Source organism: Labrus mixtus, chromosome 17 (assembly GCF_963584025.1).
Source record: "Labrus mixtus chromosome 17, fLabMix1.1, whole genome shotgun sequence".
Taxonomy (NCBI): Eukaryota; Metazoa; Chordata; class Actinopteri; order Labriformes; family Labridae; genus Labrus; species Labrus mixtus.
In genome coordinates, this window is record NC_083628.1 from 6,171,519 (window position 1) to 6,196,665 (window position 25,147).

General features: G+C 39.4%; 2 protein-coding genes and 1 long non-coding RNA gene across 4 annotated transcripts in view; 2 read left to right on the forward strand and 1 right to left on the reverse strand.

Annotated features, from left to right (window-relative positions):
• Positions 1–6,659, reverse strand: part of bbln (bublin coiled coil protein) — a 68,778-nt gene extending 62,119 nt beyond the window's left edge. The window contains exon 1 of the mRNA XM_061062166.1: positions 6,652–6,659. The gene's annotated coding sequence lies outside the window, so the exon portion shown is untranslated. The remainder of the gene's footprint in view (positions 1–6,651) is intronic.
• LOC132992685 (uncharacterized) overlaps positions 1–25,147 on the forward strand; it is a 93,531-nt gene that overhangs the window by 42,100 nt on the left and 26,284 nt on the right. The gene's annotated exons all lie outside the window — the stretch shown is intronic.
• On the forward strand, positions 585–23,496 carry fubp3 (far upstream element (FUSE) binding protein 3). 2 transcript variants are annotated; one of them, XM_061062160.1, is made up of 19 exons: positions 585–725; positions 6,384–6,495; positions 9,087–9,120; positions 9,787–9,836; positions 10,005–10,076; positions 10,997–11,054; positions 11,308–11,470; positions 12,636–12,734; positions 12,911–13,015; positions 13,133–13,235; positions 13,664–13,764; positions 14,047–14,176; positions 18,644–18,804; positions 19,070–19,143; positions 19,286–19,434; positions 19,909–19,965; positions 20,168–20,218; positions 20,353–20,480; positions 22,014–23,496. In XM_061062160.1, exons 1-19 carry the CDS (start codon positions 630–632, stop codon positions 22,020–22,022), a joined length of 1,752 nt encoding a protein of 583 aa, XP_060918143.1. In that variant the 5' UTR covers positions 585–629; the 3' UTR covers positions 22,023–23,496. The 2 variants fall into 2 exon arrangements, with proteins under 2 accessions (XP_060918143.1, XP_060918144.1); XM_061062161.1 differs by having other exon boundaries at positions 19,289–19,434.

The following is a 25,147-nucleotide window of genomic DNA, read 5'->3' on the forward strand; positions in this document are numbered from 1 at the left end:
TATTATGTATGATCCAATTGGATAATTATGCATCATTGCAGACTTTCATATAGAATAGAATAGAATTACTTCCCAAACTGGGAAATTGTGGCGTTACAGCAGCAGGTTATCCAAACACACAATATGAGTAAAAAACACAATGTTAGCAAATCTGTGTGAAGAGTGTGAATATATAAAACCAGGATTTAACTAAGCATTACTAGTCTTAAATAGGAAGATTAAATATGGAAGATTAAATGTAAATGTGCAAAAACAGAGTTGTAAATGGACAGTATTGACATAAGTTAAAGTGCATGGGTGCAGACATATTATAAGCAGAAACTATACAATATAACGGCGAGTAGACAGACAAATGAAGTGAACTATATATAAATTACAATTGGAAGAGATTGCAGAATATATTTTTTTAATATAATATTTTCTAATTAATTCGTTGCATGTTAGATAATGTGCTTTTCAAGACATGGTAAAGGTGTTTTCTCAGCTTCGATACTCTGTGTTTTGTAGTCTTCTATCATCTCGCGAGATCATGGGGCTCGCGTAGCTTTGGTTTGGCACGTGTGCTGTTCTTTTTTTTTTTTTTTTTTTTTTTTTTTTTTTTTAAGTGTGGCTCTCAGCTGCCGAGGCGGATGATGATGATGGCGGAGCTGGTTCAGGGACAGGCCTCGGTGGCTCAGCCCGGAACGAAAGATGACTTCGCGGACACGATACGCCGGGTTCGACAGGTAAAATGTCCTTCAGCGAACAGGAGGTGCGATGCTTTCGGAATCACGAATATCTCGGGTTTTATGTGGAGCTGGGCTGGACTTTTTTTTTGGTTCGGGGCAACCCTGGACTCCCCCCCCCCTCCCCCTCCTCCCCCCTCTCCCTACTACTACAAACACTCCTCATGTACCCAGCAAGCTAACAAAGCTAACGCTAAGTAAGCACAGTGCCGAGGACAGATTAGAGTTTTTACACTGCGTGAAGACGCGTTCACGGACACTGGTTTAACTCTAAACTCTAAAAAGGGCAAAGTCGTGTCTCGATTACAACGCGAAGGCCTCTGGTAAATGTCGAAGTTTGTGCAACTTTACTAAGTTAAGCCGACACTCAGCAACCTGTTGTCAAGTCACAGAAGTTGCAGTTAGGCTATCTCGCGGACCTTCTATCGTGAATGTGATGCCTCGCAGTTTGACCCACAACGCGGATTTTTCTTTATTTCAGACACGAAGTGAAGTGTCTTGACACGCTGTCAGAAAGTTAGCATGCTAGTTTTGAAGTTAGCTTGAACTGCTCACTGCTCCCATTTTAAAGACACGCATTGAGAGCCCCCTCCCCCCCCAAAAAATCCCAGCAACCACACTCATAACCTGACATTTAAACCCCTGTGTTTCTGCATCTCAAACTGGTTTATAAGCTGTGGTTCTCGGCGTGTAGCGTGTGTTGCACATGACAACGCGGAGCTAGTGTTAGCTGGCTGGCTAGGTAGCATGCGTGGTACTGTGTGTCCCAACAGGCAGCGTTGGAGTAAGGCCATGCCATGTAATGTAACGTCATCTGGTCAAATAAGCCCCCCTCTGCTCCTCCTGTTGAGCACACTTGGATTTTTCCATTGCTGCATGAAAAATATCACCTGAAACACAACCTGCACATACCTGCTCACCTGTTTAAGGAATACCTGGATAGTCTAGGTAGTGGCTGTGTGAAAGCCAGTGCTACCATTAGAATATAGAATTACTTTATTGATCCCAAACTGGGAAACAGCAGCAACACAAAGAGCAAAAAACACAATATTATCAAATCTAAACACAATATAATATTAAATACAAAGTAAATAAACACTAAAAATATCAAAACTAAGAATGGGAATATATACAACCAGGATTTAACTAAACATTACTAGTCAAAGTAGAGCAGTCAGTGTGCACATTTATAACAGACCAAAGTGTTGTACAGTAAATCAGGCGAAATACATTACATCCAAAACATCATAAAAACACGTAAAAGCAAAAATCAAAAGTGAATTAAAACACAAAATAATAGTAAAAGTTCTAATAGACGCTGCTGCTGGGATAAAACACTCAACTAGAGGTTTTTAAAAGTGACTTAAACTGCTCAGTTGTGGCAGCAGATCTTATATTAAATGGTAATCTGTTCCAAAGTGTCGGAGCTGCAACAGAAAAGGCTCAATCGCCCCTAGTTTTGACTTGACTGTTGATCCCAAACTGGGAAATTCTGGCGTTACAGCAGCAGGTTATCCAAACACACAATATGAGTAAAAAACACAATGTTAGCAAATCTAAATATAATATAATATTAAATACAAAGTAAATAAGTACTAAAACTAAGAGTGTGAATATATACAACCAGGATTTAACTAAGCATTACTAGTCTAAGTATGTTAAAGTAGAGCAGTCTCGTGTGCTTTGAGAGCAGATTAACATACTAGTGACTTCAGTGTGTAGAGTGTAAATTGGACTTTAGTCATACTGGTTGAGCTTTCCCCTGTTTAGTTTACAGTCCAGGAATAAACAAACCGTGTGTACCTGCATGTTTTAATCCCTTCATATGTCCAATGATGGAAATGGGTGATCACATTTTTACATAACACATGTAAAAAAATTCATTGCTCATTATCGGTATGTTTTAAATATATAATTACATTTATTCAAATTCACTGATAAAAAACAAATTATCCCTGCACTCATGTTCACTTCATTTGTCTACTCGCCGTTATATTGTATAGTTTCTGCTTATAATATGTCTACACTCATGCACTTTAACTTATGTCAATACTGTCCATTTACTACTCTGTTTTTACACATTTACATTTAATCTTCCTATTTAAGACTAGTAATGCTTAGTTAAATCCTGGTTGTATATATTCACACTCTTAGTTTTAGTACTTATTTACTTTGTATTTAATATTATATTATGTTTAGATTTGCTAACATTGTGTTTTTTACTCATATTGTGTGTTTGGATAACCTGCTGCTGTAACGCCACAATTTCCCAGTTTGGGATCAATAAAGTAATTCTATTCTGTTCTATGACATGACAAGTACGTTAAAACCACCTCCATTAAACCTGTTCTCCCTTAAGGGCACACCTTGTCCACAAAATGACAGCACCAGAAATACAAGTGTTCGTATATCTTAACCATATATTAGTAATAATAAGTAGGATAAAAGGACTTGATACAGAGTCACATATTTGTAGAAGGCCTTGTAAGCCTGTTAATGATAAACACAAGAATTAATCACATTTATGTGGAGCACTTTGTGTGTGGCTTATGTTACATGTTATTTAGTTTAGTGAGTAATCACACGAGTGCTGCAGAGTACTTTATAGAAAAGGGAAGTCATACTGCGATATCATATGACATATGTGGCATAAGTGTGATAGATAGGAAGTGTGTGTTCTTGCGCCTCTTTCCAGTGTGTGGTGTTGGTTCCCACAAATGCAGTTATAGCAGTCACCTGCTTCTCCTTGCACACGGAGCAGCTGGTGAAAATGTCTGACATTTACATGTTTAGGCCGTGCACGCGTCAAATCGCATTTCCATTTTCCTCATGTCAACTTGTTTTTTTTAAATAATAACCAAATACAACACATACTGTGTACAGTTAAACATTAGCCTAGATCCCCAGATGTTGACCTCTGTTATAGCTCTCTCAATTACTGTATCTTGTATTCTGCCTCCTCCTGATCTGCTTACCGAGAAGTGTCGCTAAATGTGAAAGTTGTGTTCCTAAATATAACCATTAGGATTTGCCCTGTGCTAACTTTTGATCGAAGATATAACCACTGAATTTATTTCTCTGTCAACAAATAAAAACATGAACACAACTTCTTGTGGAATGTAAAAACGTTGAGTTGAAGGTAGAGTCATGAATCGTAATAATGCCACAGAGTTTGTTGGACAGCATGTTCTTGCAACCTAAATATAAACTATACATTCTAGTTCTCATGTGACCACAATTCACGTGATTTCTTTGTCTTATTTTTAGACTAATCCGATATTTAAGTGCATTTTGTGAGGTGTAAGTCATGAAGCTTGAGTGTAGCAGTCCTTAAAGTTTTTGTTGGACATGTTTTCTCTTTAATCCATATGTTTAATAAGTGAATTTATTTTTGAGGGTCCAGTTCAGCCCACGGAGGTTTTTACCCAGACAAGTTAGTGGACACCCAGGGGGTCTCTTTTTTAGGATCCACAGCTTGTTAGACTCTGTGCTATAAAAATCACCCAGACTGCATGACTGTAAGCTATCTAACAGCAGCAAATGTGTTAATTAGCACACATGCATCCATATGTAGTATTCTAATGTTAATCAGCATATGACAAAAAATATTCTGTTCATCAAACCTTTCTCAAATTGTTAAGACTTTAGTCATAGCAATAATCGTTTATTCACCATTATTCATTTAAAAAACGAGTTTGTCTCCCCTAAACCGAGAACAGTGGTGGAAATCAACATGCAGCGTGCGCAGTAGCATTTCCAGTTTATATTTAAAAGCAAAGTATAATCCTCTGTCCTGTTAAGATTTACAAGTAAAACAGTGATTTTCATGCCTTCATAAATAATTAATGTAAATTCTCATTCACTGGAACTTTTTTTAAAATTTAAATTAATTTGATTTTCATAATAAAACACTGACTGTTCTGAAAATCTGTACCAGGTTGCATGACCGTCTCTCAGTTTGACCCTAACATCAACAAAATTGCTATTTTGTGAGGACCTGCAGGGACCGGTCAGAGCCAGGCTGAAAACAGGACTATTCCAGTCGGTCCACCTTTTTTTTTAAAACGGACAATCTGCACGCTTACTGTCCTTAAAGATACTGCCCAGGTAGCAAAAAAAAAAAAAAAACACAAAATTGAGCCATTTTTCTGAATATAGTCCGTAACTAAAATGCTTTTTGGCCAGATGAAGCTGTGGCAATGTCATGGAGAAAAGTAACCCCACACCTGCTTCCTTTTCTGCCTCCTTATTTCCAGCTCACTTCCACTTGTGGGCTCTGAAGTAGATAATCGTCCCCGAAGGTGATGGAAGACTCTAATTGCCGTCACTTTATTTTCATATTGTGAAAAAATTCCAGTCTTGCACAGATGTCAATTTTGTGTAATTTTCTGAAATTCTATACTTTTGTGTGGAAGGAGAGGTGGCAGATTAACGTGGAGCGGAAAATACTGTTTGCACTCTCAAGCAGCGGAAGTGAAGATTAACATGTCCATCACTGCAGAACTTTAGCTTTGGCTTTAGGTGGTAGTAGAAACACCATTACTAAGCTGTGAAGCAAATAAGAACAGTCTTCTTGAAGCGGCCTGTCTATACTTTTCTTCATGTAGGGAGCTGCGAGTCTGGGAGTCAATTTGTGGATTTTGGTTTGCCTCATTGTAACTGAATAAATATAAAACGGCATTTGTTTTTTTTATACAACATGACCAATTATTACATGGTACATACTTTTTGACTTGTCCTAAAAAAAATTGTATATCTATTGTTTACTTATTTTTTAAAAAAAATACAGTTTGACCAGATGGTCCTCGATTTTATTGTATATTTGTTACCTCCTTTTTACTTTTCTTAAGTTTTGTTAGCTCTCTGATAAGTTCCTGCAGAGCTGCTTGTGTTTAACAACCAACATTTGAGTAATTTATCTTATGTCAAATAGGGTTTGTGTATAAAAATAGTAAAACAAAGATACAAAATGTTAAACTAACTTAAGGTACAGCTTGTAAATGGACATATAATTGAATTGGCAGCAATTTGGTGTTAGCTTGAACCAACCACAACTGGCACTCAAATGATGTTCTAGGTTTTAAAGCTAAATGTGTGATATGGCAACACGGTGTCATTGCCGTCAGGTCTGCCGCACTTCTTTGTAATTTCCTTTTGCTTCTTCCAGCAGTGTCTCGTTGACAGACTTTGTGTCTGAACATGGTGCTGAATGTTTATTGCTGGGTAGTAGTTTAAGGTAGTTCTCAAACCTGTCAAAACTTTCAGGCAACTCGTCTACAGTTGTTTTGAAGAATTGCCATGTGCCATGAAAATCCGTGTCATTTGTCAGTGAAGCATAAAAAGAATTGGTGCACTTGTTTCGAGGAAGCGTCAGCGCGAGTAGTCTCAACGAAAACTTGAGCGGACTGCTTCAAGCTGCTGTTACATTGTACAAAGTGCAGGTTGCTGTCAAAAAGAAAACACTCTGTAACAGATTGCCATGTCAAAACCCGACTTCACTGCAAACTTGAAGATGTGAGGGAAACGAGAAGAAAAACATGTTTCACACTTATCGTGAAGGGGTTGCCCTGGAAAGGAAATGTATGTTCAGAGAGAATGTCACCACACATGCACATGTTTACCTTTTATTAAATCTGTCTTACTTTTTTGCGTCTCCAGATGGCAGCCAAGATGGGAGGAGACCAGCTGCCCAACATGAACAGCTCCTCTCCAGTCCTCGACCCCTCCCTCTACGGCTTTGGAGGCCAGAAACGTTCCCTAGACAATGGAGGTAAGGCTTCAGCGCTCACACAAACCCTACATCCATACACCCACGCCGTCAGATATAGACTATGGTCACGTCATTAAAAAATAGTTCCAAATATTTCTGACAAAGATCGTCCCTTAGAACAGTTCAATACACCGTTACACCACCAACCAGTTGCGATGCTGATATGTTCCTCCATGTGCATGACCATCTTCTTGCACCAAAGAGCCAGCAATACTGGAACACATGTACAAAAACCTGACCCGAGATGGTAACTAGTAATCAGCAACTTCACGACATAACTTTTAAGGAATTAACAATAAACCTTAAAAAAAAAACAATCAGGAGGCAAGTGAAAGATGACAGACAAAGCAGCAGAGTCCTCTGACATAATGACAGTACTGGCCTTATATCAGAGCTACATGTAATTGGATGTATTCACAGTATCATCCAAGAAAAAGGTGGGCAGGAAAACATAACAACACTGTTTCATTATGTGCACAAATATCTCTGCTCGCTGTTCTGAATATGAACACACACACAGGGCTGGAAATCTTAGAGTGATTCGATTCGATTTCGATTCTTGGGGCCTCGATTCGATTCAGAATCAGTTTTCAATTCAAAACGATTCTGGATTCATGGAGCCATGGATTCAAAGTCTATTTATGAATTAGTACATACTTCAGGATCTACTCCAGTCATCTGTGAGACTGGCTGAATTTCTTATTGCTCTATTTGGTGTTCTACTGAGTTAAAGGTCCCATATTCTGCTTCTTCTGGTTTTATATGCCCTTTAGTGTGTTTTCCAAGTGTCCTGTGCATGTTTAGGCACATCTATGTGCAAAAATTCAAAGTCCGCGGAAACGCGGCTTCTCCTACGTCCTCCTGTTAGCTGTAGCATTAGCTGCATGTAACGCTCGGTTCTAGCCCCCCTCGATAAAAATTTGTCAGTCCGACGTCATTGTCAGTGTGAGATCACTGATCTAAGCCCATTAGCTCGTTGTGGGAAGCCCAGCAGCTCATGTTGCACGCCCGTTAACTTCTGTAGCACGCCCACGATATGCCGTAGCCTGCGGTAGCACAGTAGTGCTAAGGTGCTAATGTTTTTGCTCCCCGGCCCTCGGAGCAAAAGTGGCTGCATTCCCAATATGGTAAAAGGGACGGGACATTTCCGAGAACAGTGCTGAGCGACTGACCAATTACGGCAGAGCCGACAGGCCGACCAATCAGATCAGACTTGGCACACGTTGGGACTCTGAACGTGGGCACTTCAGAGCCTTAGAGAGAGTCAGAAGCGAGCCGGTGCATGGAGGCAGTACATGAAAACAGACACTTTTTTCAAACTTTTGTGAACATACTTTAGTACATAGATTAAATATACGAACCCCAAAAAGGGCATAATATATGGGCTCTTTAAAAAGCTAGCTTTAGCACTTAGCAGGGAGTGACTGATTACCCCCCCCCCCCCCCCCCCCCAAAAAAACAACGATTTTCTGAAGTTATTAATTTTAAGAGAAGAATCTCGATTTTTACGTAAATCAATTCTTTTACTCACATCAGCTCGCCCTGACTTTTTGACATTAGGTATTTCTGTCATTTATCTGTCTATGTGGTTTTGTTTTTCAGAACTGTGAAACAGCTTTAGAGCTATGCAGGACATGCACTATTATCTGAAGTGAGGCATGTCTTTGTATTTTTATGAGTATAAAGCATCAGAAATGAAACTGCGGTGTATTCAAAGTGTCACCATTTCTCACACACATAGAAAGGTTTGATCCATTTCATATCCATGAAGTGGAAACATGAGTCATTTATCCTGTCTCCCTGTTATCTTGTCACAGTTGTTTGTATTATAGCTCAGCTCTGAATGCATGGATAGATAAATCTAAATTATATGCAACTCTAGTTTAAGTTTTGACGCCCAGTTATTGTTGCAACAATTTGTCCTCGGTTTCTCTCAGTCAAGGTTGTCCCACAGTCTGAAGGGAAATACAGAAATGGTATCTGTATTGCACGGCACTTAGCTCGCAGCACTAAATTATCAAATGTACACAAACTGAGTCAAGGTATTCACGCTTTATCTTGCAGTCTTGTCCTTGAATGGATTCGGTACACCTCCTGTTTTATATTCATAGCTCTTCCATTCTCAAGCGTTAACCTCGCTGCATTTCCAGAAGAAGTGAAATCAGTGCAAACGACCATAAAATTGATTGAAGCTGCTAGGTATCAACTCAGGTGTTCACGTCCATGGCAGCACATCCTCCGCTGACCCTGCAGGACCCTTGCTCGGTGCTACCTGTCAAAATTCAATTCGTGACCAGCAGCCACTGACCCGGCTGCTGCCTCTCGGCTCTGATTGAAACACTCACTCAAACACTCCCAGGCCTGATTACCATGTTGCTGCAAGTCCCCCGCTGAGGGTCAGATACGAACAAGCAACGGAGGATTGGCAGAACCAGGTCCATCTGCTCCTGCCCCCCCCACCTCCACCCCCAGCCCTGACTCAGTCCTTTTCTTTTTGCTGTTGGTCTCTCTCAGTTTAAAAGATATTTAGAATATTATCTGATCTCGTATTATTTCTCACATGTTAATTTGTTTCTTCTCACTTCTCTCAGTAGGGAACCACCTCGGGGCAATGGTACATCAAAGGTGAGCAGAGAATAATCTCATTTCTGGTTTGATCACTTAAATACGTTTTGAATGCTTTCCTATTAATTAACTCTTGAACCTTTTTATGCTCCAACAAAAAAAGCATACATTCTTAAATAAATGTTTTGTTTTTTTAAATACAGCTGTAGTTTACATTATGGATTAATTTATCCCTAGAAATATCAGAAAGAAATTCCATTTTCATATTACTTACTTTGTCTGCTCAAAGTGCAAGACCAAAAGAGAAGTTATAAATTTCAAATTCTGATAGATCTTGTTAAAAAAAATAAGAGAACGCATCTTAGCATTTCAAAATCACAAAGTTTAGAATTTGAGCTTGAATGATTATTTCATGCAGCTTGATTTATAGATCAACAGAGTCTACGTAAAACTGATCTACAACAGTTTTGAGTACCTGTTGATTGTTTGAGTTATAATTTAGCACAAATAAAGCACAAGTTAGTTTCTCAAATGTGAAAAATCATCAACCTGAGCACTGTACAATTTATGAGACCAAAACTAGTTGTGAAGTATTACATTTATTTAGAAGTTTCTGTCCTACTCGCTTCAAACCTACCATATATGCTTGATTTGGTTTCAAAAGGGTCGTCTCTTTATTGTACTGCCTTTGGTCAGAGGTATTGATCATGTTGTAATCTCTCCCAGGGCTCTTGCGACAGAAGACTTCAAAGTGCCTGATAAGATGGTGGGATTCAGTAAGTAGTCCTATAGTTCATTATAATCACTTTAAATGTTTGACATCCAATCATCAGTATTGACGTTCTGTTCAGTCTTTGGGTCACTGCTCAGGGCCCCTGTCGAAAATCAAAGAGGCTTAAAACTGTCTACTTCTCTCTCCCCCCCCCCTCCCCCCTCTCCTGTAGTCATTGGAAAAGGAGGAGAGCAGATCTCAAGAATTCAACTGGAATCGGGTTGTAAGATCCAGATTGCTTCAGGTAAATCGGAATAACCTGAAATCACAGGATCTTCAAAATATTCCAGTCTCTCTAATCTGAAGCAGCTGGTTTGGAAATGTTTGACTCAGTTGATCAGATTTATGAAAACAAGCAGGCGTGTTCAACTTTCATGTGAAATGTGTCCTGTAGGTTCACATTTGTTTATGCATTAAAACCATCTTTACAACAATGCATGCCTGCAACACTATAAAGTACATTGTTTACATGAAACATCACTTAGACAATAAGTTTATTATAGCCCCATGTCTCCCCTTGGGTCTGTGTTGTTTTCTAATTTATGCACTTCTGAAATAAATGCGTCAGGGAAACACGCAAATAAAATTACAATTGAACCATTTTAAATAATTTCCTTTTAAAAACAAATAAATATTGTTTCTAAACGTAAAGTGTACAAACTGTTGTGTATCGTTATGGCTGAATTTATCTTAAACATGTGCTTGATGTAGCATCTATATACTGACAATAAGTGCTTAAGATGGTCACATGGAGACGTTTACATCAAGCCTGGTGTAATACAAAGTGTCTGCAATTAAAGCAACCTATTTTTAAAAGCGTTGGTTGAGAACAGATATTCTTTGACGATGGGGGATGTTCTGAACAGAAACCGCTGAATAGTAACTGCAGCGTCCCTGTTTCCTGTCCAATCTTTACCTCATTTCAAAGCAGCAACTTTAAAATTAGGTGCCATATAAAAATGAAAGAGGAAAAAAAAAAACAGATTAAAATAAATACTATAAATACATGATTACAGATGCCTTCAAAATACGGTGTTAGTGTCAATAGCTCATTATTCGACTGGTATTCTATTACATTTGTGTATGTACTTTTTTGTATATAAATGTTTTTATGCATAGTGTCTTTTTTTTTTTTTTTTAATTGTTGTGCTCTTTTTGTTGCAGACAGTGGAGGCATGTTGGACCGGCCCTGCACGCTGACTGGGAGCCCAGAGAACATTGAGTGAGTCTCAGCTCTCAACATTGACAGATTTACTGAAACTACACAGACCGTTTGGAAAGTGTGCCCCATTGTTGTGACACAGAGGGCATGAACCCAAATCTTTCTTCACATGTCTTTTAATCAGTCACTGAATCACCTGAAAAACCTCTTTCACATTCGACAAAGAAAAATGTGACTGAAACGGTTTTTGTGTGGAGTCTGTAACTGTGGTGACAAATGTATTTGTTGGTCCTCGCTCCCCCCCCCCCCACAGGCAGGCCAAGAGGCTGCTGAGTGAGATTGTGGAGCAGTGTCGGTATGGTCCTGGCTTCCACTGCGACATGGACGGCAACAGTTCAATCCAACAGATCCTTATCCCCGCCAACAAAGTAGGCCTGGTCATCGGCAAAGGAGGAGAAACCATCAAACAACTGCAGGTCTGCAATGTTACTCAGTAAAACTGTTTGAAAAGCTCCCTTCACTCATCCTGTTTAACATTAAAACCACAACCACTGTAACGGTCAACGCCGTGCAACTAGACAGGTTTTAATAACATCTGTTATTTGAAAAAGTTAAAATCAGTCCTCAGTGACTATCATACTAAAATGTTCCTTAAGATACATACCCACTTCTTTTTTTTTGCAACTTCCAGAAACATCAAGTTTTTAATTTATCATGTTCAGACATGCATCATCGCATTATTTATAATCCGCCACTGCAGCACAATATAAATGTATCTGATGGCTCATATGATGTTATCCATGACACACTAAGGCTGTTCCCTGAAACATGCTTCAGTATTTTACCTGATTCTTGAAATGTCCTTGTAATTGTATGATTTAGGTATCAGGAAATAAGAAAGTTTTTTTTATTTTTTATGAAGTTTTAAGCTTTCTGCTGTTTGTGGGGAAGAACTCTAGATATGTTTCAATTGTTTTTTAATTGATCCTTTTAATAATGGAGTATCTGAAGAGTTAGTTCCCTGAGTGATAGGTTGTATTTATATGGATTTAAGTGTCAGTTGTTTTAATTTGACACACCTTATTTCTAGTGAAGTTCGTCATCCAAATGCTGAACATACATTCAAATCTATGAAGTTAATCATCCTAAAATGGTGATCTATGATGGCTCAAAACTGCATTTTCTTAAATCCCAGAGATGAAGCTAACATGGAGGGTTGTTGCATTAAATATTTTATAACAGTCTAATTGCACAAATAGCATGTCAGATTTTTGTAGTACAGTTAAGTGTAAAATGACTTAAAAAGGGTTATTTTCATCAGCAAAGATGAGCACCAGTCAAATAGATTTGACAGAGAAATGCTCCTCTGCAAAGACACTGTTCTGAATTCTGCAAACCTAGATCCTCAGATGCATTTCCAACTTATTTCAAAACCTATTGAATATAATTATTACTCTGAATATATTCACATTCTCCAAAGTTATTCACCACTTACTTTAGGTTGTGAAGATCCCATCACAAAATAAGAACCCGTTCTTTAAGATGCTGCAAGACTCTCTGCCCCTCACGGTGAATAGTGTTTTAGGCCCCAGGTAACTCTCTGATGTGTGTTTTTGCTTCTGTCCGATTAAACTCCTGCAGGAGAGAACAGGAGTGCAGATGATAATGATTCAGGATGACCCGATGCCCACTGGAGCAGACAAGCCCCTGAGAATCACTGGGGATCCCCACAAAGTGCAGGTCAGTCTCTGAAGAGCTCAGTGTGAGCCGCTGTATTTCCAGTTTACACTCAATTTTACACATTTCACGCCTTAAGTCTTCCACTCTAGCATCTTTACTTTTATTGAGAGGATTTTAGCTAGACTTTTGTTATGCGTCCTGTTCTGAAGCTTTTTTTGTTTTTACTTTGTTAACAGCAAGCCCGCGAACTTGTTGTGAAGCTCATCCGAGACAAAGACCAAGGAGACTTCAGGGTCGGCAGGGCAGACTTTGGAACCAAAATGGGGGGAAGCAGTCTGGATGTAAGAGCTTTTTACCTGCTATTGAAAGGCTGCACAGCTACGATTATTTGTTGAATTATTCACTTACCTAAGAGAGTATTTTTTTTTTATATTTGTCATTCTGTCTTCGTCACCCAGGTTGTTGTGCCCAGATTTGCAGTCGGCATCATTATTGGCAGGAACGGAGAGATGATCAAGAAGATTCAGAACGATGCAGGAGTCAGGATCCAGTTCAAACAAGGTAAAAAAAAAAAAAAAAACAGGGACTGATGTTACCTACTAGTAGCACAAACTACAAACGTGTATTCTATCTGGTTTCATAAGGGTGCAATTCCTTTTCTCAGAAAATCAGTTTAAAGGTATGTGTATTGCCACATAGCGTAACAGAGTCTAACATACTTCTGCCAGTGATTGCTTGTATACTGGGACAAGGAGAGTACTCTAATTAAATTGCCTAATCAAGCTTTTAATTGTAGCGTGACCTAACTGGGGATGTAGACGTAATGAATGTGATAGTTAATCCAGTAAAATCATCAGAAATGTTCAGTGCAGTCCAAACCTGCAAGCAGTCAAAGTGTTTAATGTGTTTTACTTCAAGCAAAAAAAAAGTAAACATTTCTCTGATTGTGGAGCAGCTAGAGACATTTTGTATTCTTTGTGTGCGTCCAGACGATGGAGTGAGTCCTGACAGAGTTGCTCAGGTGATGGGTCAGCCCGACCACTGCCACCATGCGGTCCACCTCATCAATGAACTGGTTCAAACTGCTCAGGTATGTGTTCCTGCTTCGTCCATACTGATTAGATCCGTCCAGAGAAACAGCATTGGGCTGTTCTTTTGCAGAATCCCAACGCCTAATACGCTCACACATTTTTTTTTACAGGGTTTAAGAAGTTGGAGATTTTCTTCTCTGCTTAATTGTTCATGAAATGAGAAATTCTAGATTGGAAGCATTTAAAAGAACTGATATCAACATTTTGTAGGAAGAAAACACAGAGTGTTGAAATCTCTTGAATCAATCTTTTCCTAATGTTTCCCTTCGCTTCCCTTGCAGGAGCGAGATGGATTTGGAGGTATGATGGGACGTCGGGGGCGAAGTGACTGTAACATGGGGGGACCTGGAGGACTCCAGGAGGTGACATACGCAGTACCAGCTGACAAGTGTGGACTAGTGATTGGCAAAGGTAAGAATCAAGCTTTTATGATTTTATTTTTTATTTGATTTGATTCTGTAAGCACCTCAGTAGAATGGTTTGTTCTTTGTGCGTTTAGCCGACACATTTTTTTAGTTCGTATTTTAAAAGTTGCTTCAAGTTTAGTTCATGAGCCTGGTGTCATTAGTTTCTCGTTGTTAGGTCCCAGCCCAGCTTGTGCTCATTTCTGAAACATTTTGCTGTTCTATTTATCAGTATAATCCGCTTTTTGCAAGATGGCCATTTTCCGTTTTAATAACTGAATGCCGTTTGGTGTGCTGCCTCTGCGTGAAACAGATGAGAAGAGGAGGGGGGGGGGTGAGTGAGTGACCACCCTCCTATTCTCTCTCCGGGGCTCATGTATACAGCACAAGTGGCATTCATTGGCTTCACTAAGGGCTTAATGACGGGGATAATGCGTGTAATGTGACATTAATTGTTAAAGGTGCATAATAACAGCCCTCAATCATGTGGAAGGCTGCCTGGCATCTAATGAGGGTCTTTCAGCCCAATAGAGTGCAGCGAGGGAATGAATAGGAGGAATTAGCTTATTGGCTATTCATGCCCACTCTATTGCCAGCTATTTAAAAGTCATTGACCATTGCATTGGAAGGAGCCGTGTGTGTGTGTGTGTGTCAGTGTGCATGCTTGTGGCCTTGGTGTGTGTGTGTGTGTGTGTGTGTGCAGTGGTGGGCGGGGTCTGAGGGGGCCTCTTTACCTAAGATAAAAACATGGCAATAGAAATGTCAAGTGGCTTTTGTGCATGTAGTGGGCTGAGGGAAACAAATAAACCTGGGCGTAGCGTCCCCCTCTCTGTGCATTAGCATATGAAGTGGGCCAATATGGTGGAGATGGCGGTGGGTCTGGGTGCTGTCAGCTATCCCTTAAAGGGTGTGGTGATTAATATCTTTACGATGCCATATGCAGCCCATTGCCCCTCTGTTTTGACCCCCTGCACACACACACACACGCACACACACTGGTTGATGAACCAAGCCACCCACAATCCTGCTCATTGCAAGAGCCAATAAGCATCTTACAACTTTACTCAGTTTTTTTCTAAACTAAAATAAAAATCTGAAAGTTCCATTCACCAGGTTTTTCCCAGATTTTATAAGCGATTGTTTTGTGAAGTTAAAAGTTAGAATTTCTTTGTTTGAAAACTCTTGAAGAGCTAAGAGTACTTTTAAATGAGTAGTTATTTAGTGTAGCGATATGTTGCATTTTTAAGTTAACCTAACCCTCGTATGAGTTTCTATGTTCTCACTTTGACATGGATGTTATTATATAATCTTTAGATAAATGTTTTATTTGCTTGCTTGTTTTTAACCAGCCAAGGAATCCTAAAACTGAGAGTGACCAAACGTAATGCCAAACAGAAACAGACATAAAACATTTGCAAGGATTATTTCTCAAAGTTTGATGATTTAAAAAAAATATGTTTTTGAAACTCCTACTGTTTGTAGGAATGCATGACCATTTTTGCTTTAATAGTCGGGCAGTTATATGTCCTCCTGTTAAAGACGACTTACTGGTCAGGTCAATTGTCCCATCCTGAAATCAATATAAACTTTGTGTGAATGTGATGATGAATATTTGCTGACTGGCGACGAGGCATGTCATGATACCAAATTTTTAAACTTTGATAAGTTTAAACCAAATGCTATTGATGCTTATTCGATACCACGGCAAATATTGAAGTCCAAGGCACTCAATATTTGGTAAGATTTTGTTTTTAATTAGCAAAATTTGCAAACACATTCCTGCATACTGTCTAAATTGCACTAATAACAAAACATTGCCAACTTAATTGTGCAATTAAGACAGGTCATCAGCTCCGTTTGACGGCAGGTTTTGGTTAAAAATAATACTTTGGATCTAAAGTCTTTTAAAATGTTCTGTACTTACAATAACAGTATCGTTTAAAAGATGTGGTATTATAAAGTATACTAAGTATACCGTTGAAGTAAAACCTTACTGGTGACTGCTGTCAGTTTGGTTCATCTCACTTAAAAATCCTTTAACCTTTAAAATGTTTCAGTGAAAAAAGTTCAGAAACTGTAAATGTATAATTTCTGCCTTAGAGCAAACTTAAAAGATCATTTCATTAACAACTGAGATTGTATATTTTATCACTTTATGGGTTTCCTTAAAATCTCTGTGATAGAGATATTTAATGGAATGAGATTTAATCCAGAAAACAGTTAATAGGAATTTAATTAAAATGTGTCTGTTACTGAAATACATTTTGTTTGGATGCCCTTTCGACATATTGATTTCATCCTCTCGCTTGAATCAAAAATTTGTTCCACACTCTGTTAGTGATATTGTCCCCCGAGGCATGTGACTTTCTCCCCACCAGCAGCTAACCAGTCCCCTGGCTTTCCCTTGAATGCAGTCACCAGTTGCACTTTTGTGTCCCTCCTTTTCTCCAGCTCACTAAACCAGTCTCATTAATAAGGCCCGTATTATCTGTCCTCACTACAGCCCAGTCCATGAAATGAATAGTCAGGGTCTTCATTGCTCTCTCCTGTCTGACTAGAAGAGCTCATAATGGCTTCATTAAGGCAGAAGTTTCATTTGGTTGACAATGGGTTAATGGCCCATGTGCAGTCTGTTGGCAGCTAGGAATAGGCTGCGGGAGGGGAGAGGTTTTTGATGAGCGTTTTCATGCGGAGGTCAGCCAGGGTCGTCCGAGTGTCAGCCACAAGTGAACAAATGTGTAATTGATGTTGGGACAGCCCCGGTGTCCCCCCGGGAAGCACCCTCAGCCTTTTTCGTTCAGATGGGCATTGTGGAGGGAGGGGTGGGGAGCGGCTATATGCCCCCACCCTGGTTCACTCCCTCCTCTCATCACAGAGGACAACACAGAGTCAAGAATGAAAAGGGTAAAAGAGACAAACGATATCCCAGAAGGAGGATACGCTTCAATTTTGGCCCTTTTCTCCTGCCAGCTATGTTTCATTTCTCCCCGCTGGTGTAATTGCTCTCCCCACACGTCGGGAAGCTGGCATCTGATGCCGGGGAGGGGGAGGTGTGCAGGAGATGTCTCCTTTTGTTTCCTGATTTGCATGGATGTTACCACAGAATGGTAGATAAGTGCTGAGACACATGCCAGAGTCTTCATAAGGTAGCACCATCACATGACTTCAGTCTGGAGGGATGGGAAAGATTCCAACATTGATGTTTGGGAGTGTCAATTTGTTTGTACTACCCATCAGGAGTGCATGGGACAAAGTATCAGTGCAGCAGTATTGTTTCCCTGACTTGTGCGATTATAACTGGTGCCAAATATGAATATTTGAAGAAGAAAATAACAGATTTCCCTGGCAATTTGGCTCAGCGCGCTAATACTTCATGACTCCTCACAGTGGGGGTCTTGACATGAATGAGTGTAATGTGAACAGAAGTTAACTTGCCAAAGAAGATGTTGGGATAATGTCAAACAGCAGTGCAAATAAGTTACGAGATAATGGAGGGTGATAAGAGGTGAAACTGACTCCCTTATTTCAGTGCATGAAAACACTTAACCCTGCACGTTGTGTATTCTTCAGTTAATCTGACATCATGATGCCTCATTTTAAAATTGTCTTGCAATATTTCAATTAACGCAGAATCGCAGTGTCATGATATTACGGTCATCGGGGGCCACTTATCGTGGAGTTCCTCTGTGATTCCCCCCTCTCTCTGTGCATCGACAAGATAACCTTAAAACCAGTGATTTATGTGAGGCTTAATATCCTTGAACAACAAACTTTGACTGGTATGAGGTGCCCATGTTTCCTTGTTTTAAGGCATATCTGTGGGAACGTCGGGTTATTCTGTAAAAATAGCTCTTCATATAACTTTTTTTTATACCACTGTGCAAAACAAAAGTCTTAATAGTTTTATAACCAGCCTGGAAGCTACCATATTGTAATTTCAGACAGTCTCATGTTGATGGCATTCATAATGTTGCTCTTTGCAGAAGCAAATATTGTGAATGACAAAAGTTAGAAAAAGAAAATCCCTGCCTACTTTTGATTTTTCCCTTTTTTTTTTTTTTTTTTTTGAAGGATTATTGGTTTTATTTTGTTAAATAAATTGTCAGAAGATAAATTCTGACTGTGGAGAGAAGGTTTCAGATGCTGTTGACAGAAACTAGCATGTTAACACCTGTAAAAAAAACCTTCTATTGACCATAAACAGAAACACCCTGTCATTCTATGATTTGGCAATAAAACCATTGACATTGATGGATCTATAGTCATTTTGAAATAAAAATGAAACCATATTTCTTGATTGTTTTGCAAAGTTGGCAATCAAGATGAGTAAGTTGAGGACCTTATCTTAGGGTCCCAGGATTGTTTTTGTATTTATGACAGTTAATCGACAAAACGGTTAGGATGTTAATCCCGGGAATATTTGATCACTCCCGGCCCAAATTAAAATGCGTCCTGTCGCGTGACATTTTTCCAGGTGGCGAAACCATCAAGAACATCAAAGAGCAGTCTCGTGCCCACGTGGAGCTCCAGAGAAACCCGCCGCCCAACACAGACCCCAACGTGCGCATCTTCTCCATCAGAGGAACCCCTCAGCAGTTGGAAAAGGCTCGCCAGCTGATCGATGAGAGAATTGGGGTAGGTGGTCTACTCAAAACTCTATTGTCTGACCTGATATTCATGAGCGCACATGTCAATGTGGAGAGCTGCCGGGGTGCGGCTGGTGGCTGTGGTCCTGGTGGCCGGCAGGATGTCACCAGAGGTTAAACATGAAGAAACCATCAAATGGACTTAATGGAGTGCATCAGTGGCGGGCACTAACCTTTGACCTTGTCTGTTGGCTTCTTTTTAAACACAAGTGTGGTCTCTCACTCGCCTTCTCTTCCCTTTTTTTCTGCTCTAGGGTCCAGGGATGGGGGGCAACAGCAGCTTTGGTATGAATCCCTACAACCAAGGACCAACCACTCCTCCTCAACAGTAAGGTTCAACCTCTCTCCTGGACACGTCATTCATGTTTTAACTGTTCTAATGTGACCTGTGTAAGACTGACACACTGTCTCCTGCAAGAAAAATACTGTCCACTCAATGGTATTCACATTGAACTGTGTTTATTTTACATAAGTGGGCCTCAGACATTCATGACCGGCGGCGGAGGAGGAGGAGGAGGTGGTGGTGGTGGAGGAGGTGGAGGAGGTGGAGGAGGAGCAGGAGGAGGAGGATGGGGTACGACTTTTCAGATATGGCAGCCTCAAAGCCAACAGGACCACAGTAAGTAAACACACTGAGGACGTTCAAGACTAAATGCTTCTAAACCTTTAAACCCTCAAAGGAAATTTAAGCACAAAACATATTGTTCCAAAACAAAATGTAGAAATAAACAAAATGTTGCGTCACACTCAAAGTTATTAGAACTCCATACATATTTTAGTTTTGGAGATTTGCTTAGTTTCATTAGTTCAAAGGTGTATGTCTGAAGTTTTCTCCTCTGTGTTCTGTCACTGAAAGCACACTGCGGCTAGTTTAGTTCAGTTTTGATGCCGGAGTCTTCTGCAGGCTGGGACAAGATATTTGTGCTTCCTTTCCTGTGGCTAACCGCCTCCTTCCTGCACTGACTGATTTTAAAATTTGCCATTTGAAGGAAATGATTTGGAAAAAGATTTGCAGATGAGAGCAGAAGGTGAAAAGGGTAAAAGGAAATCGCACTCTCAGTAACTTTGGTGTGTTTTCTGTGTCTGGTTTCAGGTCACAATGGATCCCAGACGGGCCAGATGGACTGGGAGCAGTATTATAAAAAGCTAGGCAAGTGTCACTCAGAGAGGATCATCTCAACGCCCACTTTAGTTTCTACTCTACCCTCTTTTGTGTTCTGGCAAAAAGACAAAAAGCATCCTGATTGTAACTTTTCTTAAACCCTGATCACTGAAACTTTAATATTTTAAAGCAAATCTTCTGATAGAAGCGGTTTAAGGTTTTAACTTTATTTTTTGGTTTTGTTTTAAAGGCCAGCAAAACCAGGCCCAGAGCACCGCTCCTGAGTACAACAAAGCTTGGGGTGAGCAGTTTTTTTTTATTTTTTGTTTTTTATAAATGACGACAACCGATTAAAACAAAAGATGAATTTGAGCTCAAACCTGCAAATGTATCTTAATTTTTCTTCCGCACCGTTTTATTTCTCCCTCTGTTCAGGCCAGACGGCTGGTCCTGGATCTCAGCAGACCTCTAATCCAGACTACAGCGCCTGGGTTGACTTCTACAGACAGCCGATGGCCTACTTCAACCAGGGCGCACAGCAGACACAAGCCCCGGGCCTCCAGGTAAGAACCAATGCTTAGATCTGGCACGCTGGTAATTATGGGGTTAGAATCTTTAAGTTTTTCTTATTGCTTGTAGGCCTCTAACGATATTTGTAATCGTACCAAACCCCAACGGTCTGGATGTCACGGTTCAGACGTCATGACCACAAATACTGAGTGGCGAAAAAGGCAGTCACTCATGGCAGTACTCGCACCCCAATCTATGCTCACGAATCTACGTGAACAAGTGGAACATCTTTAATGAATATTAGACGTTATCACCCAGAGGAGACAATCACTGGAGCTGGGAAAACTTAAACAGGTGTCAAACAACTTAACCCCCCTGTTTTAAAAAAACAATAGAGCAGAGAGGGTCGAAGTCATTACCAAAGCTAAAACATTCCTAAGGTTATTGCACATAGGCAGTCGTAGAGGATCCCCGCTTCAGGTGTGAGTTAAAAGTGATCAAACCACGTTTCAATATCCCATCCTGTGGGCACGTCAGAGAGTACATGAAGCTTTACCGGTGTCAAATTTTGATTGAGCATGAATAACCGCTGCACCTGCTGTTCTCTAACAACTGTGACCACACACTTAATGAAACATAAATCTGATAGATCGCTCCTAAAGGCCCGTATTTTAGTTTCATCCTATATTATACATTTTTTTTTATGTTTGATACACTGCAGGCTTTGCAAACTTATCACAGGTAGTTTTAAATAATAAAAGATGTTACTTTCATGACTCGTCTGAAAATATATCAGCGACATCTAGAATATGCATCCAGGAGTTTTTGTTGCTTTTTTTTCCTGTTGACCCCAAAACTGAGACTCGAACCTAACCGTGACCTCTGTGAACCGTTACACCTCTAATTGCTACAAATATCTTTTTTTTTTTAAAAAGAGCGTAACCTACAGTGTGTGTATGTGTCTAATTTCTTTAATAGCCAGGTTTTAAGGCCCCATATCCACATTTCTGAATGTGAATGCTACATTCAATCGTTCAAGATTTTGGAGTTACAAGTTGCTCCCTCCTGTCTATAGATCCTCGCTTGTATTGCACTTACTCTCAGATGTGCGTCGCTTTGGACAAAAGCGTCTGCTAAATGAAACTGTTACAGGAATGAGTCTCTTCTGGACTTGTACTGCAGGCCGGGACAACAGCCTCCTGCTGGTTAAGGAACATCTGAGTGTTTGTAATTAACGAGTGTTGCAAACTTGTTTACCAGTGTTAATAGCGGCAAGTGAGCGGGAATATCGTAAACTGTCTGAACAGCTTAACAGGAATATTGTCATGTTCAGAAAACATTTAGTGCACGTTCATGGACTCATTGATGTTTCATAAACTTTTTTTATGATATGTATTGCAGTCGTTAGAGATGGGATTAGTTCGTCTTGCTTTTTGTGATTTGTTGATAATGGGGAGGGGGGGGGGGTACGTTTCCTTCACTGTCATGTTTTTTTATATTTTATTTAAGGCACCACTAGGACCAGGTGCATTTTGATTTTAAACAAAACGGTGTCTGCAGATTAACAAACTGGTTTTATTCCACAGGATCATTAGAGAAGACGCCCGGGGGAAAGACTTGAATCACTGAGAGGATGGAAACGACCCTTTTTTAACCGAGGGGAGTTCTAGATTTGCAACGCCTTGAAGACTTTTTTTCTTAGTGAGAAACACTAGCTGTAGAATGACTTATATGATAAAGTAATATTTCTAAAATCAGGAACATTTATTTGTTACTAAATGCTTGTGTACACTGTTATTTTGGATAGACAGTATCTGGGATCCCTTTTTGGACTTGAGAGAGCTGTTTTTGTTTTTGCATATTTTTTTGTTTCCTGTCTCTGACTCAGATTGTACCGCCAAAATGAACCCAAAAGTTGTAACATTTCAAACGGCAATATGATCTATTTTTTCTAGTTTTGTTGGAATGAAACCATGGTTTTGTGCTTAGCAGTCTTGAATAGCGTTTTTTTGTCATATGTCATGATGTTTAAAGAGTGTGTTAAAATGTTTTCCTTTTACATAATTCAGTGAAATGAAACTGTGATGTTTTGTTACAGGAAATGTATTTTTGTTACAAAGCTTAAAAAAACTTAAAGATTAATGTCCGCCAGTGACAAGAGTTCTAATTTAATTCCTGTTGTGAATTGTATGCTGTTTTTCATTGTCATTTTATTGTTCTCTGGTTTAAAAACTAAAGGTGCAATATCTTATTTCACTTTTGAAACAAAGATGGGTTCTCTAATATTTTTGACAGATTTTTTAACTTGTAGTTTTAAGATGTTTTTTTTTTCTTTTTCAAATGAAAATGTCATTGATAATTTATTACAATGATCTGATATGATAGGATTTAGGGGGATGTTGCAAATAGCTTTTTTGCCTTTGCTACCTTGTAAAACTATGTATATATGCTCATATATTTGACTGTTAATTTAAAATATATATGTTTCATATATATATATATACACACTTATATACAAATTATTTTTTTTTCCTGTTATCAGTGTTGCAGGAAAACGGTCCCTCTTTTTTCTGTTCTGTTTTCATACTGAAAATGTTCAAAGATTGTGAATGTGTGATTTTTGAAATTTGATGTTGCATCTTGTTATGAAGAAAAATACGACGTGGTAGACTTTTGTGTATGTTCTGCACCTGAGCTATTCAAGACTGCTAAGCCTCTGTTCTTCTACCTGTGTAATAATTAATGTAGTATTTTTATGTTTTAAGTATTTTGATCAAAAACTGTCTTATTTGGTACCTCTCAGTTCACTAACGGCCCGCTGAGCCCACAGCACGGACTCAGCGGGCCGTTGGACTCAGTCCAATGCTAATAACTTTTTAATTAATTTTTTATTTCTTTGTGTGATTTAATATAAATGGTATAAATGATGCATCATTATGGAAAAATGATTATGGTATTAACGTCATTTCTTAATGAAAAGGGATATAATTTGAACATGTCTAATTATGGTGTTTGTTTTTTTTTCCTTACGTGTACAGTTAACAATGTATTAAAAACATCCAGACTACCTTTATGTCTACTTGTTTAGCTGCTTTTCTGTTTCATGACGTTCTTCTCAACATGTGGATGTCTTTACCTGTGAGCGCTCTATTGTGTAAATACTAACAGATGATGCGTAGACTAAATCTGTAGCTTGACTGTATGTTTTCATGTTTTATAAGCAGAAAAGCTATATTTTCTATAGACTGCTGCCAGTTCTCAAATCCAAATAAATTGTCCGCAAGCCTCTCTTGTGGTTGAGTAATAATCTCAGTATCAGCTCTTACTGTAAGCTGCGACATGTTTCCACTGCTGCACTGTGCAGATGAATGTAGTTTGTACACGAGTCATCACACGGCCAGATGAGAGATGTACATTTCTTATCCTTCAGTATTTTTTTCTACAAACATTATGTTTGCTGGTTTTCAACTTTAAAGTTCTTAATCACTGCTTCATTTTGTAAGAAAAAGATTCCCTTTAAATCTGTTGTTTAGTATCATCTGAAGTTAAACTTCTGTATTTGTCCTGTGATTTAAAAGAAGAAATAAACGTTGTAATCCTTCAGCTTAAACATTTGTCCTAAAAGACATTATCTCCTTTTTGACCTCTGACTTTATCCTGAAATTTGATAGTTCAAAATGTTTCTGTTAACAAAGTCAATTTCTGGATGATTGACTTCTTGTTAATTTAAAGCACTGTGAGGTATGATGATGGCCAAACTCAAAGTTTGACTCCCATCTCTTCTCAGTTTAAAACATTTTTTCTGTTACAGGCTTGAGTTTGTGTCTAAAGAATCCTTCAGTATTTATTCTCTTCCGTTTTTCTGCTCTTGTACGTCTCATTTCTCCCTAAACAACCTAATGGAACATTTCCCTTTCTGTCCCTCGTTGCTCATGTTAACTGTCGTCCTCGTCGAGCAGCGGCAGCACGTCCTCCCTCAGGCTCCACTGAGATGCCGTCCCCCCCCATCCCCCCCCCCCCCACAGCCGCTCCAGCTTTGTCACTGCACATCTTTGCTCTCAGCAGGGGCTCTCCTGACACACCGGCCCTTGTATTGATGCGCTGCAGCTGTTTCCAAATCCAGCCCTTGATTTTGATCCTCTTCCCTTTTTAAGGGCCACGCCCCCGAGGACAGTCCTGACCTGGTGGTCCTTTGTGCCTGACTAATAATTTAGTTGTTCCAGGACGATTCGCAGAGTGACGATGAGAGAACCAATTCTTCTTCTGAAAGGCCGATCATAGACACTTTTTTTTTTTTTTTTCTCCTGCAACCCAGATCACTTTTAACAGGCATTAAGAACGAAGTACAGAATGTCCAGAGATTGAGACAATGCTCCTCACAATTTAAGACAATGAAAAACATTAACACCAAATATGACTCTGACAATAAATAGATGAAATATCTCTTTAAAGAAAAACATGATGTACTGTGCAGGAGAATTGAACTCCAGAAATGTTCCTGTCTTGTTGTGCAGTCAGACCCCTAACCCCCCCCCCCCCCCCCCAAGCAAAAAAAAAAAAAAAAAGCATGTTACAAAATTTATTGGAAGAGGCATTCAGCACATTCAGCTTGACCCTTTTGTTTCTCTTAATATGTGATGTGAGAACATTGAAGTTTTGAAGTGAAGTTATTTGTTCCACCACTGACGCCTGCATCTCTGCCTCATCCTCAGTAACTCTT